This window comes from Anopheles merus, chromosome 3L (assembly GCF_017562075.2).
Source record: "Anopheles merus strain MAF chromosome 3L, AmerM5.1, whole genome shotgun sequence".
Classification (NCBI taxonomy): Eukaryota; Metazoa; Arthropoda; class Insecta; order Diptera; family Culicidae; genus Anopheles; species Anopheles merus.
Window position 1 is genome coordinate 6639361 of NC_054085.1, and position 18791 is coordinate 6658151.

Consider the following 18791-nt stretch of genomic DNA (forward strand, 5'->3'; position numbering starts at 1 on the left):
AGATACTTAGAAAAAAATAACATAGATCAATCATCATCAATGATGATCATCATTTCGTTTTTAGACGTCAAATTGCACTGGATAAGCCCACCTGATATATCAACTCACTTTGGTGCAGCTCTCAGAACGTTTACTCACCGATTACTACATCCACCATTGCAGGAATGTGGAAAAATTAATATGATAACTGTACGTTTGGGATGCTCCTTTTCGCAACATTTAATGATGTGGTTGGAATTATCCCCAACAGGGTCTTTGGCACCAACAATTCCATTGAATCAAATTCCATTGCACGTAGAGTTCCTTTTCACGATAACACTGGCTGTGAAAGTGCAAGGAAACTTTGTGATAATTTGGGTAGTATTTCAAACACGTATACACTGTTGAATTTTTATTTTGCTAATGTTTATTAGTTTGGCCGTGTCAGTCCGTGTTAACATGCTCTAATTCATTTAAACAAAATCTATCATTCATCTTTTGCCCTGCCTATATTGTATCTTTCAAGTTGTTGTCCGATTTTCATACCTTTTACCATAATCCCATAATTCTGAATATTACATCCCAGTATATTTAATACAAATAAAAAATAACCTGAAATAGGCAGATTATCGTCTATGTATGTGTTTGTATGTTTGTTGTGACTTAAACGACACAGAAAAGTTGTTTAGAATATTGAAATAAAAAAAAGGTGAAGAACATTTCATTTTTGTTTCAGTTCATCCTTTGAATGTTACCTTCATTTAAAAAGGAAACCCAAATTTAGTACGATTTATGTTTAGTTTTGTTGTCACTTCGCACGGATGATTCCGTAAAAGTTGAAGTCTGATACAGTTGAACATCATTAATACTAAGCGTGATTCCGACTTGTGCGAGATAGTACGTTATCATGATATACGTCTGAAAATGAAGACAACAAAACAGTAGTATGATTTTTAGTTTTGTAATCATTTGTTTGGATCAAAACAAACCAACCGAGAAAACCCGTATTTTTTTAGTGAAAAATTGAGTTAGGTTTGTTTATTGAACAATTTAAGTTACTTACTTGAGCCGATTTTATAGGAGTGAAAAATTTGTCGATTGCTATTATACCGTCAGATATTACAAATAATATATATTACAAATAATATACACAAAAACCATACCGGTCCTGAACTCATAACGATACTGGAACCGATCCTGACCCCATGCAGATTCTGTTACATACGGGTACTGGAACCACCGACAAACCGACATGACACTGGCGTTACAAAAGTGTCCCACAGGAAAGTACTGTCATTTACCAGTGAGGCGAACACTTCTGTCAAAGTAAGCTCTGTTCACTGCTGCTTCGATGTAAACAACTTTTCTAAATACAAATGGCGAAGGAAGTGTGAGGCAAGATTTTGTGAGAATTATTGGACAAAACACCCAGGAAAATCATTTTATAAGTTTCCAAATCAATGCAAAAGATGTGAGAAGTACATAAAACAATACGCATTGGAATTTGCGAAGAAAAACAAAAAGGGGGTTTAGCAGTTTCTTCTCTATGTCAGTGTAGTAAGCGAATCATTATAGAGATGGCGCTAGTGTTTAACGTATTTTCATTTGAAATAAGGAGACAACTTTTGAAGCTCATTTTGTTCGAAGTGTCACGTCGGTTTGTCGGTGCTGGAACTAATCTCAAACTCATACTGCTTGCTTTTATAATTCGGGACTTGAATAGTATCTGAATCTGTCTCAATCATGGTACTATGCAAAGCAGTCTAGTTGTTTGAATCGAATGAGGATTATTGAATGAAGTTTTTATTTATTTATTTTTTTTTTTTTTGGGGGGGTGCTAAAATTAGGCCAATATATGAAAAAATCCCGAAAAATCACGCAAAAGAAAAATCACGAGCAACTATAGAATTCTGACTGTAACTCGTATCATTCTTTCCTTACACCTCGAAACACTCAAAACCAAGTCGGCGTTGCGTTTTCCATAACCAAAGTTGTTGCCATTGTATGGATGTAAACTAAACAAAAATCATCCAAGCTACCGCTGGAAAGTAACGCTGATCAGCCTTTACTAGAATTTTATAATAGAGATTTGTGTTTCTCTCATTTCTTATTTCCACAAGTAACAAATTCGGCAAAAGCGTGGTCTCAGTTCACCGAATTACGTTCGCCGTGGCTATCAATCTCCATTTATATGCACTCATTGTAAAGTCGCTTAGGCCTAAAATTTAGGAATTTTCTCATCACTAGTTTGCGTCCGTTATTACTGGTTTGTATGGCACCAGATCTCCGAGTTTTTGCGGCGCGGATGATTTGGATATATTCTTTAAAAAGATAAATTTTCAAGTTGTTTTCTGTGGTAAGTTGTACTTTGTGAAGAATATAGGCATAAAATATTTGAATTTACATATTTTCTTCTTGTTTGGCACAACAACCAGGCCTGCATGTACAATTCGATTCGATTATCCGGCACTACAACCGCTTTGCGGTCTTGGCCTGCCTCAGGAGTGTCCGAAACCGCTCACGGTCTCGCGCCTTCGTCTTCCAGTCCGTTATCTCGGCCTTAATGGCGGACGCCTCCACGCCATCTTGCCACCTCAATTTGGGCCTACCACGCCTCCTCTGTCCTTGTGGACGGCCTAAAAAGACTTTATGGGCTGGGTCGTCCGTTTCCATGCGTATAACATGGCCAGCCCACCGGAGCCTGGCGAGCTTTATACGCTGTACGACAGTGAGGTCGCCGTACATCTCGTATAGCTCGTCATTATAGCGGCTCCTCCATTGTCCTTCCACACATACGGGGCCAAGTATCCTTCTGAGCATCTTCCTCTCGAACGCGGCTAAGAGGGTTTCGTCAGATTTGGACAGTGTCCATGTTTCAGAGGCGTATGTGAGTACTGGTACTATATAGGTACTATATAGTCCCAGCTTCGTCCGTCGCGACAGGTTCTTTGAGGTAAACTGCTTTTTCAGGCTATAGAATGACCGGTTGGCAGCCAGCATCCTTGCGCGCAACTCAGCTTCCATGCTGTTGTCGTTGCTGACCTTTGACCCAAGATAGGTGAATTGTGGGACGACTTCAAAAGTGCGTTCACCTATCTGTACGTCACGCCTACGTAGATTCGGATTATTTATTGGTAGGTCCGCTGATGTTGCCACCATCAGTTTGGTCTTTGCCTCGTTTATCTGCAATCCGAGGCTCTCTGCCGCCTGCTCAATCCCTTGGTAGGCTTCTGCTACATAGGAGAGCCGCAGAGCAATGATGTCTATATCATCAGCGTATGCCAGGATCTGGGTTGACTTATAGAAGATGGTTCCCGTAGTCTCCACCCTCGAGTCGCGGATGGCCCTCTCTAGCGCCAAGTTGAATAGGAGACAGGCAAGCCCGTCCCCCTGGCGCAGACCTTTGGTGGTAGCAAAAGGTCCTGAGAGTTTTCCATCCACCCTCACCTGGCATGTGACGTTGGTCATAGTCATTCTAACTAGCCTTATCAGTTTGGCCGGGATTCCAAATGAGCTCATAGCGTCGTACAGTTTTACCCTGGCTATGCTATCGTATGCGGCTTTGTAGTCTATGAAGAGATGGTATGTGTCGTTTTTGTATTCAGCCATCTTCTCCAAGATCTGCCGCATTATGAAGATCTGATCAGTGGTTGATTTTCCGTTTCGGAATCCTCTTTGATAGTTTGATAGTTTGATAGTTTTGATAGTTTGATAGATAGCATGTACAATTAGTGGGCTTGAATTTCAGCAACTAATTGATTACGATTGATAGCAGGATGGTTGGTCCGACGTATGGGGGGACGGTCCTTTTGGGGCTTGAACCATATCATTCTCACACCGTCGACGGAACAACAAGTGCTTATTTTGTGCTCCGTACTTCTCCAGTTATTTTCGGTTGAACTTCGTAGCTCCTCTGTAATTGTGTACTGCTTCAAATAGTTAAACGCCGCTCTTGCCGCTCTTGTACATACCGATACCGGTGATATCGCAGCATCCTGCTTAAACGAAATTTCATCAGCTGATATCACATTATTTGATCGCATCTTTGGCCACCGAACATCAAACATCCAGTTCCATTACGCACACTAAGACGAATAATTATCTACAAGTCAGCTCATCATTTACGCCAACACCATTTTCTCACTCACACCAGCCAATGATGTAAAATACACAATCATGAGTGACAAATGCAAACAGTGTTTACTCCTCATTGCTGATGAAAGCATAAAATATTGTGGTAATTTGGAGTTGTCTACACGTACAGTTTCTTTTCATCCAAGGTGCCTTATCATTACGAATGCGTGCAGTAAAGAATTGTTCAGCAACAGCGGTCTCAGATGGATCTGCCCACAGTGCCGTGAAAGCAAATCTACCTGTATTAGTGCAATAGGCCAACTCCTACAAACCTTCAAAGAAGACAAAGTAAAAGTAGTAGACAAGCGATTCAGTGATCACATATACACCGACATTATTACGGCGTTACAATCAAATACCAATTTGTCTAATTCATCAGGTTGTCCCATCGATCTACAAAAGCAAAACATAGTTGAATGTAGTGAAAATCGTCCGAATCGAGTTTTAAGTGAGAATTTAAATACCACTATCACAAACACAACTTCATCACCACCTCGAGTGTCCAACCAAGCAAACTCGCTCACTAACACTAGTGACCAGCCCGCTCAGCATCCCAGCTTATTCGACATTTCATCGGTAGCCGTTATTCCGCCCGCCAGTATGAAACATTCTGCGTTAGATTCATTGGAAACCAGTTTAGCAAAAACCCGTTCTCGTTCACTCATATTACCATCCTGTGGACATAAAAATATGAACTTTTTTTCTGACCGAAAGAGATAGTTCTTTTCATTATTTTTTGGTAGCCCTGAAAAGAGCTGATTAAGTGGTGGTTGGGAGGTGGTGTTGCGTTGTTCTACAGAGCGAAAACACATTCTAACGGTAAATGTGTTGACCATTATTGTCTTTCACTGCCTGGCAGCAAGTAGCCATATCCTTGATGAGATTCTGGCATCTTTCTGGAGGTATGCGTTTCCACAATTCCTCGCAGCGTGCCCATAGCTCATCAGCTGAGGATGCATGTTGATTCTTGAGCTTGTCCTTAAGAATTTTCCACAGATTTTCAATCGAATTGAGGTCAGGACTCAACGCAGGCCACGGTAGAACTTGCTCATCCTGGTTTGCCAAATAACATTTAACTCTTCGTGATGTGTGCTTTGAATCGTTATCATGCTTAAAGATGTAATGCTCTTCGTCGCCGAATGTTTGTCGAGCGTATGGCAACATCTTACGACTAAGTATTTTTCTGTACCCTTCCGAGTTCAGAGTCCCGATGATACGGACGAAAGGACCCGGGCCGTGCTAGGAGAAGCAACCCCACACCATTACGTGGCCGCCTCCGTGACTAAGGGTTTTTATCGTGTTTTTCGGATGATACGCCTGATTGGGAAGGCGCCAGACGTATTTTTTGCCGTCCGAATCATCCAGATTGATTCTGGACTCATCCGAAAAAATTATTTTCATTTACCAAGTGATGGATGCAGTTAGATGTTCTGCGGCAAACCGAATGCGCGCTTCTACGTGGTGCGGCTGCAGCTTCCGAACCTTCCGTGGTCTCCGGGCACAGAACCCAGCCTTTCGTAAACGGCGAGATACCGTCGTCGACGAAACTTTCAATCCAAGCTCCGGCTTGATACGAGTGCAAGTTTTGAAAGGGTCCGCGCTGACCTTTTCAACAATCTGCGCGTCAACGTTAGCCGTAGTTTTTCGCGGACGACCGGACGACTTACCCGTAGCCTCGCTACGAATGGCGTTGTCCACAAACGTCCGCGAACGGCCGAACGCCTTGCATATTGTCTATATTGGGACGTTCTCACGAAACAGCCCCTGAATGTGTTTTCGCTCCTCTGGTGTGCAGTGCTTACCGCGACCTAAGATGATGTTGTGGAATTTTTTAACAGCAACCTTGACCACTGACTGAAGAATGAAGTGCAAAACGATTTGGCTCTCCTTTTATACTGCCGCGACACGTCATTGGCACTCGTAACTCAGGTTAGTAGCGCACCAAAAATGGGAGTATGAAAGGCAAAAATCGGCGATTGCAACTTCAGTACGCCTCGCACTCTTGCCGATAACACATCTAGCGCATGCATTGAGCCAAAAACAAAAAACAAAAAAAATCCTATTTTTATGTCCAGCGGTGTTTCATCCACATCTAACACAGGAATGAACTTGACCTCTACATGAATATCAGCTGTTTCAATTCTAATACAGAAAATAAATTCTGGCTTTTGTTACTAGAGTTGATCCCAACACTACATTATATGATGATATGCGTGAACTGATATCAAAACAACCGGATACTATCCATATTTTGACATACAAGATTCGACCACACAACATGTCTCATGAACTCAAGTTCATCTCATTCAAAATCGGTGTACCAAAATCGCTATTGAATCTAGCGTTAGAGCCCAGCACTGGGCTACGAAGCATACAATACAAAAGATTTATTTCCCACGGCAATCCAAAAAACGAGAATGCTTTGTTGTCCCAATCTCATGCTCGCATGAGGCAAATGTTCAACAACAACACAACAACAGAAACTTTACCGCTACACTCGCCATCGATCATAGAACCATGCTCACCGATTTTGTTGACATCTCCGCCGCAACTTCTGTCCCCATCCCCTCCAACCAGTGGCGGATTTAACGGTACGCGGACTGAGCGGCCGCGGGGGTCCCCGTATATTTAGGGGCCCCGTGGATGGTAATTCCAGCATATAAAACAATGTGTACAGTAGTCTCATCGAGAACTTTTGTGCCCAATAGGGGCCCCATGGACGAAGAAACTCATACTTGGTATTTGGTACATGGTGTCTAAAAATGATATCGAGCTAGCCCGTGCTTTTTTACTATATCGTTTCATAGACTTGAAAAAACGATCAAGTCTAATTAGTAATTCGTTGTTAGGCAGTGTGTTAGATCGTTGTCACGAAGTTTGTGATCTAGGCGTTACACTGGACTCTAGTTTAAATTTCCGTTTACACGTTGACAACACTGTTAACAAGGCATATAAGATGCTAGGTTTTATCTTTCGACAATTCCGATAATGTAGTCATGGGCCGGTCTGGTGGTACAGTCGTCAACTCGTACGACTTAACAACATGCCCGTCATGGGTTCAAGCCCCGAATAGACCGTGTTCCCATACGTAGGACTGACTATCCTGCTATGGTAACAATAAGTCACTGAAAGCCAAGCTCTCTTCATTAGTGGGTACTGGCAGGCCTTGACCGACAGCGGTTGTTGTGCCAAAGAAGAAGAAGAAGAAGTTGGGGAGTGCCCTCGTGTAGACGGCCTTACAGATGCAGATGCTGCATGGGCCTCCTTTCTCTCAGGTGACAGGGAATGTTACCTAGAGACGAAGTAAGCACGAAGAGGTCACTTCCCCACGAGCCGAGCCGAGAGATAGACGTGAGCGGGTTTCCGTCTAAGCTTTGTAGAATAAAAGTTTAATTGTAATAGATATAAGTTTTATCACCCGAGACTGTATATGTTTTAGTGGTATTCAAACACTTATAAGACTTATGTTAATGGTGAAGATAGAATCGTATGCCATCGGCTCTGCATTCGGGCGTGGGCATAATATTAGTGTGTGCCGAGCGCCGCACGATGAGAGTGTGTACGAAGGCCGATCGAGCAGGAGCTCTCGGCAGGGGCTCTCGGTGCAGCTGGTGCGCGGTCCGTACAGTATACGTTTTAAAGTGTTTGTTCATTATGTATTTTATTTATATCGCATGTTTAATAAATGGTTAAATAAAGTAAAAGAGTAGAACATAACAGATACTTAGAAAAAAATAACATAGATCAATCATCATCAATGATGATCATCATTTCGTTTTTAGACGTCAAATTGCACTGGATAAGCCCACCTGATATATCAACTCACTTTGGTGCAGCTCTCAGAACGTTTACTCACCGATTACTACATCCACCATTGCAGGAATGTGGAAAAATTAATATGATAACTGTACGTTTGGGATGCTCCTTTTCGCAACATTTAATGATGTGGTTGGAATTATCCCCAACAGGGTCTTTGGCACCAACAATTCCATTGAATCAAATTCCATTGCACGTAGAGTTCCTTTTCACGATAACACTGGCTGTGAAAGTGCAAGGAAACTTTGTGATAATTTGGGTAGTATTTCAAACACGTATACACTGTTGAATTTTTATTTTGCTAATGTTTATTAGTTTGGCCGTGTCAGTCCGTGTTAACATGCTCTAATTCATTTAAACAAAATCTATCATTCATCTTTTGCCCTGCCTATATTGTATCTTTCAAGTTGTTGTCCGATTTTCATACCTTTTACCATAATCCCATAATTCTGAATATTACATCCCAGTATATTTAATACAAATAAAAATAACCTGAAATAGGCAGATTATCGTCTATGTATGTGTTTGTATGTTTGTTGTGACTTAAACGACACAGAAAAGTTGTTTAGAATATTGAAATAAAAAAAAGGTGAAGAACATTTCATTTTTGTTTCAGTTCATCCTTTGAATGTTACCTTCATTTAAAAAGGAAACCCAAATTTAGTACGATTTATGTTTAGTTTTGTTGTCACTTCGCACGGATGATTCCGTAAAAGTTGAAGTCTGATACAGTTGAACATCATTAATACTAAGCGTGATTCCGACTTGTGCGAGATAGTACGTTATCATGATATACGTCTGAAAATGAAGACAACAAAACAGTAGTATGATTTTTAGTTTTGTAATCATTTGTTTGGATCAAAACAAACCAACCGAGAAAACCCGTATTTTTTTAGTGAAAAATTGAGTTAGGTTTGTTTATTGAACAATTTAAGTTACTTACTTGAGCCGATTTTATAGGAGTGAAAAATTTGTCGATTGCTATTATACCGTCAGATATTACAAATAATATACTAGCAATGCCACACACAATCCGCAAATAGCTCTGAAAAAAAAAACATTTAGAAATTAATTTAAAAAGGGATCCTCAGATACTATTTTCTTGAGGTACGATAATGTTTTATATCAGGGGTCTCCAAACTACGGCCCGCGGGCCGCATGCGGTCCGCAATAGCCTTTAATGCGGCCCGCGATGACTGGGTGAAGGTTAAATTAAATAGCTTTCTTTTCTGACTAACCTATCAAAATTTATTTTTTTATTTCTGGTAGACGAAAATCAAGATTCAATAAAAGAAAGCTCCAGAAATTTTATGTATTTTGCTAGTATTTTCTTATTAAAACAAGATTTGAACTTCCACCCATTCTAAAGGTAGCGTCAAAATAGTCCTCAACAAAGTTGATTGTGAAGCTATGCGGCCCGCGAACTGAAAAGTTGGGAGACCCCTGTTTTATATGATGACCAAAAATTAAAAATATAAAATAATACGCGTCCAAGCACCAACTTCAAACTCCATAACAATTTTTTTGGGATTCAAGAATACGTACGTCCTCTATTGAAATGGACGTGCCTTACAGCATTGGGTAGATTAATCGAAGAGGCTTAGGGTTACACGATTTTTGTTTCTAAAACTTGTGGGCAGGGATATTTCTTAGCCGACTTATGAACGGTGTGACCTATTTGAACTGGAAACACTAACAGATAGACATTTAAATGTATGCACCAACTTATAATCTGGTTCACTATTGCCTAAAATTTATGCTCTCATATAATAAGCGTAACTCCATTCCTGCGAAATCCTTACACCAAGCTGTCCTATACATAGAGCCACGGAGAACTGTTTTAGGTTCAATGATCCGTTTGAATGTTTCATACACATATTCAATGAACGATATGACTATTTTATTGCCTATTAATGCTTGGCTATTGTTGTATGACTTTTTTCAAGAATTCATACTGACTTCTGATTTTATATTGCTATTATTATTTTAACTTTTTAATGTCACACCGTCCAACTTGTATCTGCTGATTTTGATTTTTAATTCTTTAATTTTTTTAAATCCGGCTATTCGTTCCTTGTTATGCTGTTTATTAGCTTTACCTCTATTTATCCACATTCTTGAAACTAAACGGGCAAGATAATACCAATTTGTTTGACCCATGCAATCTTAACAACTGTCGTCCAATCATGCTGATGTATTTTAGTTACATTGACCATCAAGTTGTGTGAGATTTTGTTATCAGATTTAAGTATTTTGACCCTGGCAAAAACATATAATAAATATATAAATAAGATAAATAGAAAACCCGTTTCCATACTACTGGGTTTAAGTTATTTTACAAACTATTTGATTTCGTGTACTTACATCCGATCTGTCGATTCTAGCCAATGATCTCCAGCACATGGTTAACAATAGAATAGCATAAAATGGTAGGCATATTTTAATCACCGTGTTTAAATTTTCAAAAAATAGAGTGATTGCTGAAAAAATAAAAAAAATAACAGAGAGTATAATGAATACATGTTTTGACCTTCATGATTTAAACGGACAGACGGTCCCGATATATACAGGCTTTCGAGTATTTTTTCAGTACCACGCAGCCGGATAGTCAATGCTTGCTACGGGGGGACGCTCCATTGTAGGCTTGAACCCATGACGGGCATGTTATTGGGTGGTTCTAGTTAGAAATACCTTTAAACATTGCTTATTTTACTTAAAACCTTTACAAGGATAAATTTATATTTACCCATGTAAACCAGGAGGGGAAGACAGTTTGAAGAGTTTGAATAAAAACTCGTGCGTAGATACATACTTACCTAAAAACCCAGTTAGGTATAAAATTGTACCAATCCATATTTTGTTTAATTTCATTCCAAACGCCCATATGTAGAATATTTGTGCCACACCAAAAGCACCCATACCGGGTTCAAATAATTCATAATTTAATAAAAAATCTCCCAAAACAGAAAACACAAGGCCGTAGAAAATGCGACTGTGATAATTTGCCCTAAAAGTCAAACAAAAAAGAAGAAGAAATATAATTTCTGGATGTAAATAAAAATAAAAGAAACTTTTGATACACACTTTCTACTTGCTTTAGAATCCTTCAACATCACATAAAATAGTAAACTGAATATGGGCATGCATTTAAGCACTGTTGAAGATGTACTGCTGCGTTCCGTATGTTGAATCAACGAAAAATACATTATTACTGATGTTATAAACGGTATCAGCATTGAGATAGTTGATTTGTCCTAAAAATATTATTTCGTAAATGTTATAATCAAAATAAAATTCAAATAAAAAAGTGCTTGTGAGCAAATAAACTAATAAAAAATACATATAATATTAAATAATATGATAAAAACTATAAGGTCTAATTTAATGAATTGATATGATGCTGATGGGAGCTTATAACTTTTCCGTTACAGGGGTTTTCATTTGTTAGAACAATGCAAGCCACTATAAAGACAAGCGCAGCGGATGATAGCACAATCGCTCCAGATGATGTACATCAGGTGTTTAGGATACCTGCCTCAAATGAAATCACAATTTAAGAATGAAGTGTGAATATTGTGACAGCTAGGCGTATTGTTTTTGTAATTTCATGCTCACAATTACTAGTTTATTAACTAAATGAGTAGGATTCGCATAAATAATCTTACAAGGAAAATAAACAATGCTCGCCAACCTGTCAAAATATATTGCTATAACACGTTTAAGCAATCGCGTATGTGCTAAATTGGTGTCTTTAATGGGAAATAATGTAATATAATGTAACTAATTTATTATTCTTCATCATTTTGACGTAACGTCCTTCACGTACTTGTCAGGTTGGATAAGTTTTCGGTACTTTCGGTAACTTTCGGACTTATCCGGTACCACGATGGCGAATAGTTTGTGATAGTTGTCTTACCGTGCCTTATAGCAGACTTATAGCAAAAAAATTGCTCGAGACATAAGTGCCTAAATTATTCAAACAGAGCTATTTCTCTCACGCAAAATAACTGCTTCATACCAAATGGCACAACTTTAAAAGATTCGATTACGTCGATTACAAGCAATGCGGACTTGACAACTGAACTGTTCTACTGCTAAACACGGTTACACGCGATGTGAAAAAAAAATAATTTCCTTTATGATCGAGTTTTTAAATCAACCAAAAAGATTCAAAATTGTAATCTTTAGCCTAAATCTTATCATATAATTCATTTGTTGACTAAAACCTCCCATTGAAAGCAAAATTACACGCTTCATTATGGCTGATATTGATGATGATGATATTGAATGATTCGAAAACGATATTGCTTGCGAAAAAGGCGATTAGGGTCGGAAATCATTTTAGCTTTAATATTGTTGCAGATGTTATTAACGAACTAAACTAAATCTTCCAAATGCCCTTAATAAATGTGGGCTGCGGCAAATGTATCTAGAAAGCCAAGTGGTGCGCGATACTAAATAGGTTGGAGAGCTCTGCTCTAGAGCTTCATATGTAACGATTTTTTTTATAATATTCACGTTCATCATATTTAAAATAATTAAAAACATTTGCATTGTTTTTCTGATAGCAGTTAAGCCACGGTTTAATCGACATCAAATATGCTCTATAGAAGAAGTCGAAGACAAATATATTGCATAACTGCAATTCCTGATTGCGGCACCCTTACTGAGGAATAAATTTACTCGCGAAGGTAAGCAATTTAAAGGACTGTGAAGGTGTGCAAGCCCCTTATGGTCATAGCTCCCATGACTAGCTATCCTGCTATGTGTGCATCAACAAGCCATAGATAACAAATTACAGTCTGTTACCGAGTTAAGCGATTTGTGCGTACTAGGCTTGAGCAATTCGGTTCATTTCCATGAACGTGAGCGTACTAGGGCTTTGATTCAGATGAACTAAACGTGAATCGCGATTCATTCGTTCATTTCAGTTGAAGAAAATGTGGTAAATTGTTTTATTTTGCAAGAAGAACATAATTAGTGTATTATTAGGCAGATCCGGAAGATCCTTATTACTATTGGTAGAACGTTCTTTTCGTGAATGTCCTAGTATTACGGTTCACGTTCATATTTGTATGGCGGGAATGAACGACATAGCGTACTAGGGCGTGCTTTATTTCGACGGATAGGTCGTTCTTTTCGTGAATGTCCTTGTCATACGGTTCACGTTCATATTTGTATAGGGAAAATGAACGACTTGGCATACTAGGATGTTCTTTATTTCGACGGGTAGGACGTTATTTTGATGAATTGAATGAATCGTACAGATTTGATACTTGAAGCACAACTTTAGTGCGTAACGTAGAAATTCGCGTAACTCGAATATCAGTCGAAGTCAAATTTCGCGGTTTTCTGCCAAAATACAATTGATTGCTCGGTATTTTTAATTCAATCTAGAACTTGTATACACTAAATGATTTATTTGATACGATTCGTGCAGAATATTTTGATATTGGAGCCTTTTCCGTTTTAAGTTCGAAGGCTAAAATTTCAGCCTGTCAGCTGTTTGCATTGTATAGCAGTTTTCGAGCAGCTATCAAAGTGGATATAGTATACAGGTAGGCTTATTCCAAGGAGTATGTATGTAGAAGTCTGATTTTTATCACCCCTGTTTCTGAATGAATATTTTAAGAGTGTTTTGTGTATTCGTGAAGCCTCCAGAAAGCTTGTTTGAGCAAAAGCTTTCACCGGTCCTGTCAAAAAGTAATGTTCAAAATTGGGTTTAAAAAAAATGATCCTGTACAACATACAATTTGCAGGCTAGTTTTATGTGTAGTTTTGTATGGAGTGTTTACATGATTTCAGCCTCCAACTGTCAAACTCCATACAAAAAGCTGATTAGATTCGTGAAGGTTTTTTGACTTTATAGAGGATTAAAATTATTAGCAAAAATGCTCTTTATACTGCATAAATCGAGAACCGCATAACTCAGGAACATACTGTACTGGCTTACATAGACCTGGACTGGCAACGGTAGTTTTGCCACAAAAGAAAGAAGAAAGAATGTGTACAGTTGTATTTTTTCACAGGTTTTGGGATCAATTGACAACAAATTTCTCATGGTCCAGCTATAAATGATAAATCTTTTCACGCAGAGATAAGCCCAACGTGATCTTCACCAACAGGTGTCTTTCAAGCACTTGAATCTGGAACCACCCGTGACCCGAACAACTGGATCATGGCGGCGAAATTGTCTGGAGCCGGTCGGCGCCGGTTTTTATAAAACATGATAAGCATAGTTTATAGATGGTCAACATATATATTTATACAACAAGCAACACAATTGAAAAATTTATATAGCTTTTGAAAGAAACGTAAGTAAAACTTATAAAAAGACTTAATCATCCACTGATAACATGCGGCAAGGCCGGTTGTGGTGTTGAAGTTACAGCACATTTTTTATTGGAAAAAATATTGATAGGATTTTTAAAATTCTAATTTTACTACGATATTTTATAAAACATTATTATGATCCTATAACACAGTTTTCATTCAAATCTAATTAGTAGCTTAGTTTTTCATGAATTATTTTGTTTATTTGATAGTATTTAATTAGTTTTAAGTCTATTATATTTAGCCTTGATGGCGGATATTGTATTAAATAAATGAAATGAAATGAAATGAAATGAAATAATTCAACAGATATACGCTTTTCACCACGAAAAACATCATTCTTCCATACACAATGTATGGCCTACCCGGGTAGGCGGTTGTACTTGTGAGGGGTATATAAACTGAAATGATTTAAAAAATCATTAATACAATTTTTATATTTTTTATTTTTTTGCACATGGTTAGAACACATCCTTTCTGGACCATTTTTAAAATTTGAAGTCGATACGATTTCTTAATCCAAAGTTATTAGATTAACATGACGGTTAATCAACCGATTGAAAGAGGCGATTGAGGCCAATTGGCTTAAAGTCTCAATAAAAAAAAAACAATAAAAATAATAATAATGTTTTAATTTCAAAAAAGTCTTCTGATGCCCTGATTTATTTAAAAAAATTGGTTCACATTCGATGTTAATTCATGCGTGATTTATACTGGTGATGAGAAGTTTTGGAATGGATTCTGGTAAGCACCCTATATTCAACTGGAATCAATTTCAGTGAAGGCCCGTATTTTAGGCTTTCGGAATCGGTTCCAAAATAGGGTACTATTTTTCCGCAACATGACTCTATTCAGAAATTAAAACCAAAATTGATTCAAGGTGATTAACGATAACTCTTTTATAAAAAGAACTGCTCCTCAATCGATTTTAAAACATGCCCCATTATTTTAAGTAAGAGGCAGCAATACTAATGTTTCTGTTAATTCGAATAGATTTACAAAATAAAATAAATTTGAGAATGTTTGAGTTTTTTTTGTCCCACATCATACGTGGAAATTGTTATATTATTCTTCTTCTTCTTCTATTTGGCGTAACTTCCTACGCTGACATGCCGGCCTATATAGGCTTTCGAGATTTTATTCATTACCACGCAGCCGGATAGTCAGTCCTTGCTAAGGGGGGACGGTCCATTCTAGGTTTGTTGTAGAACGATTTGACAAGTACCCAAAAAATTCGTTACAGGCAGTTTGACATCTAAGAGCCCTTTTCGATTCAAATTTTATTTGTGATTAAAATGATAAACCGGTCTGGTTATTGCAAGAAAAATGTTAATTGGATCATACATTTTACAGGAAGAGTATGTATGCCTGTTGTAACAGTAAATATTTGAGGAAATGATTAATTTTCAAAGACTTTCTGCTGTCAAATTCCATACAAGATGGCCAATCCGATTTTGGCTAATATTTGACCTCGTTCCTACCCAGTCCTTGGTTTGAACCCAATTACCCATGTGGGTGATTGTTACGTTAAGTGTTGAAACTCTTTAAGCGCCGCACCATTGCGTTTCGTATGTTGGCTTGTGCTCACCGCTCAGCGTTCAATCTGACGCTAAATGATTCTCATGTAAGCGAATGAGGAAGGAAAAATTAAACGAAAACGAAATGCACTTATCGCAATGAAAAAAAGGCTGATAACAGTCGCACGAGAAATTGTCGCTCTCATGCCATCGCGTTACTTGCTCACCCGAAACACTGCGTTAAGGCTCCAAGTTTATACAAACTGTTTTAAAGCAAATTATTCAATGCCCCCCTGCCCCCCCCCCCCCCCAATAAAACAATAAAAAATAAAACAATAAAAATAATAATAATGTTTTTCATTTCAAAAAAGTCTTCTGATGCCCTGATTTATTTAAAAAAATTGGTTCACATTCGATGTTAATTCATGCGTGATTTATACTGGTGATGAGAAGTTTTGGAATGGATTCTGGTAAGCACCCTATATTCAACTGGAATCAATTTCAGTGAAGGCCCGTATTTTAGGCTTTCGGAATCGGTTCCAAAATAGGGTACTATTTTTCCGCAACATGACTCTATTCAGAAATTAAAACCAAAATTGATTCAAGGTGATTAACGATAACTCTTTTATAAAAAGAACTGCTCCTCAATCGATTTTAAAACATGCCCCATTATTTTAAGTAAGAGGCAGCAATACTAATGTTTCTGTTAATTCGAATAGATTTACAAAATAAAATAAATTTGAGAATGTTTGAGTTTTTTTTGTCCCACATCATACGTGGAAATTGTTATATTATTCTTCTTCTTCTTCTATTTGGCGTAACTTCCTACGCTGACATGCCGGCCTATATAGGCTTTCGAGATTTTATTCATTACCACGCAGCCGGATAGTCAGTCCTTGCTAAGGGGGGACGGTCCATTCTAGGTTTGTTGTAGAACGATTTGACAAGTACCCAAAAAATTCGTTACAGGCAGTTTGACATCTAAGAGCCCTTTTCGATTCAAATTTTATTTGTGATTAAAATGATAAACCGGTCTGGTTATTGCAAGAAAAATGTTAATTGGATCATACATTTTACAGGAAGAGTATGTATGCCTGTTGTAACAGTAAATATTTGAGGAAATGATTAATTTTCAAAGACTTTCTGCTGTCAAATTCCATACAAGATGGCCAATCCGATTTTGGCTAATATTTGACCTCGTTCCTACCCAGTCCTTGGTTTGAACCCAATTACCCATGTGGGTGATTGTTACGTTAAGTGTTGAAACTCTTTAAGCGCCGCACCATTGCGTTTCGTATGTTGGCTTGTGCTCACCGCTCAGCGTTCAATCTGACGCTAAATGATTCTCATGTAAGCGAATGAGGAAGGAAAAATTAAACGAAAACGAAATGCACTTATCGCAATGAAAAAAAGGCTGATAACAGTCGCACGAGAAATTGTCGCTCTCATGCCATCGCGTTACTTGCTCACCCGAAACACTGCGTTAAGGCTCCAAGTTTATACAAACTGTTTTAAAGCAAATTATTCAATGCCCCCCTGCCCCCCCCCCTCTCACCCTCATTTTTATCCAATTCATGAAAGATTGGATCGTTTGTACATTCGACTGTATCCACAGCCATTGCATTGCACTATAATATGCAGCTCTTTAATAACATTGGTTTTTTTTGTTCAAAATTCTGGTATCTTACTCGAATTCAATATAGGAAATGTAATCGATTCCGAAAGCGTGATTGGAATCGCAATCGATTCCTAACACAGAATCACAAGCGGTAGGTTCCAATTTCGAGCGTCCATCACTAATTGTTTGAGTTATCTATCATGTGCAAAGCAAATAACATAGGTTCACCGTATCCGAATTAAACTGACTTAAGATTGAATGCGACTGAAACAAAGATAAGATTAAAGGTTGGACTTACTTTTCGGTCGATTGCATTTTGCGTCATAATTCCGTTATCACAGTGTTATATTAAAAAAAAAAGTTGATTTCTTCTTATTCCGTTGATGCCGCCAAGTTAATTAACTGAAAACTTTATCTGAAATAGACAAAATAATGTGTGTAAAGTATTTTAAAATATTCACGCAAATGAAATTAAACACTGTGATAACGGAACATTAATTAAATTACGGAACGGAACATTGATTAAACACATCGTTAGAAAAAATGAAACATTGATAATATATACATATATATATAATATATATTGAATAATATATATATATATATATATATATATATATATATATATATATATATATATATAGATATGTAAATGTATATATAAATAATCTTTTCCCGCTTAAACGGTTCTTGAGTTACGCTGGTTCGAAAAATCGCTGTTTTCTTTATTTATAGATTGTTTGTTCAATCAGTAGAAATTGCTCTCATAATTATCAAAGTTAACCTTTTTTTTGCTACAATTTTCATATTGATTTTTTGTCAGTAATATCAAAATATGCTTCAAATTAATTATGACTTAAATAGAAGCACTATGTTTAAACAAAACTACCCTAACATTTAATAAGCGCCTATATTTCGTAATAAAATTGAATTACGCGCTTGGTTCAGGAACTCATAAACCGCGTATTTCAGGAGCAGACTGTAATATGTCATAATTAACAGAAATGTAAACAACGTTTGGCGCACTATCCCACGATCGCAGAACACTTGTACGATTTGTAGTGAGTCGATCCCTAGACTGCGACACGCTGCATGAAAGTGTCAACGATAGTCGTTACGTTAAACATTTTTGAGGAACAAAATCAACATGCTTTCTCGCTGTGTCAGGTTTAATGATATGTTGCGCAGAACGAGAAAGCCTATTGATTTTTTTCAATCTCGATTGCTAGAATGCCTCTTATACCTCAAGCAGGATTCATACCATCAGTTTCTAGTACACGAATTCACTATTGTATACCTATATCTAAAATTTCTTCACTTGAGTATTCTGCACTATGCTCGATTCAATACTTGTTACGTGATACTGCTGGCTTATACCGAAGTAAACTAAATGA

At 37.7% G+C, this 18791-nt stretch overlaps 1 protein-coding gene across 5 annotated transcripts; it reads right to left on the minus strand.

Annotated features, from left to right (window-relative positions):
- Positions 1 to 383: 383 nt before the first annotated feature.
- LOC121599768 (lysoplasmalogenase-like protein TMEM86A) lies at positions 384 to 18791 on the minus strand. 5 transcript variants are annotated; one of them, XM_041927838.1, is made up of 8 exons: positions 18659 to 18791; positions 17696 to 17812; positions 11014 to 11183; positions 10746 to 10936; positions 10294 to 10409; positions 8901 to 8974; positions 1043 to 1070; positions 384 to 897 (listed from the first exon to the last, which is right to left on the minus strand). In XM_041927838.1, the coding sequence occupies exons 2-8, from the start codon at positions 17720 to 17722 to the stop codon at positions 760 to 762; spliced, it is 744 nt and encodes a 247-aa protein (XP_041783772.1). In that variant the 5' UTR covers positions 17723 to 17812; positions 18659 to 18791; the 3' UTR covers positions 384 to 759. The 5 variants fall into 5 exon arrangements, with proteins under 5 accessions (XP_041783772.1, XP_041783770.1, XP_041783768.1 ...); XM_041927836.1 differs by lacking the exons at positions 384 to 897; positions 1043 to 1070 and adding an exon at positions 8215 to 8727 and having other exon boundaries at positions 8873 to 8974; positions 18695 to 18791; XM_041927834.1 differs by lacking the exons at positions 384 to 897; positions 1043 to 1070 and adding an exon at positions 8215 to 8727 and having other exon boundaries at positions 8873 to 8974; positions 18659 to 18790.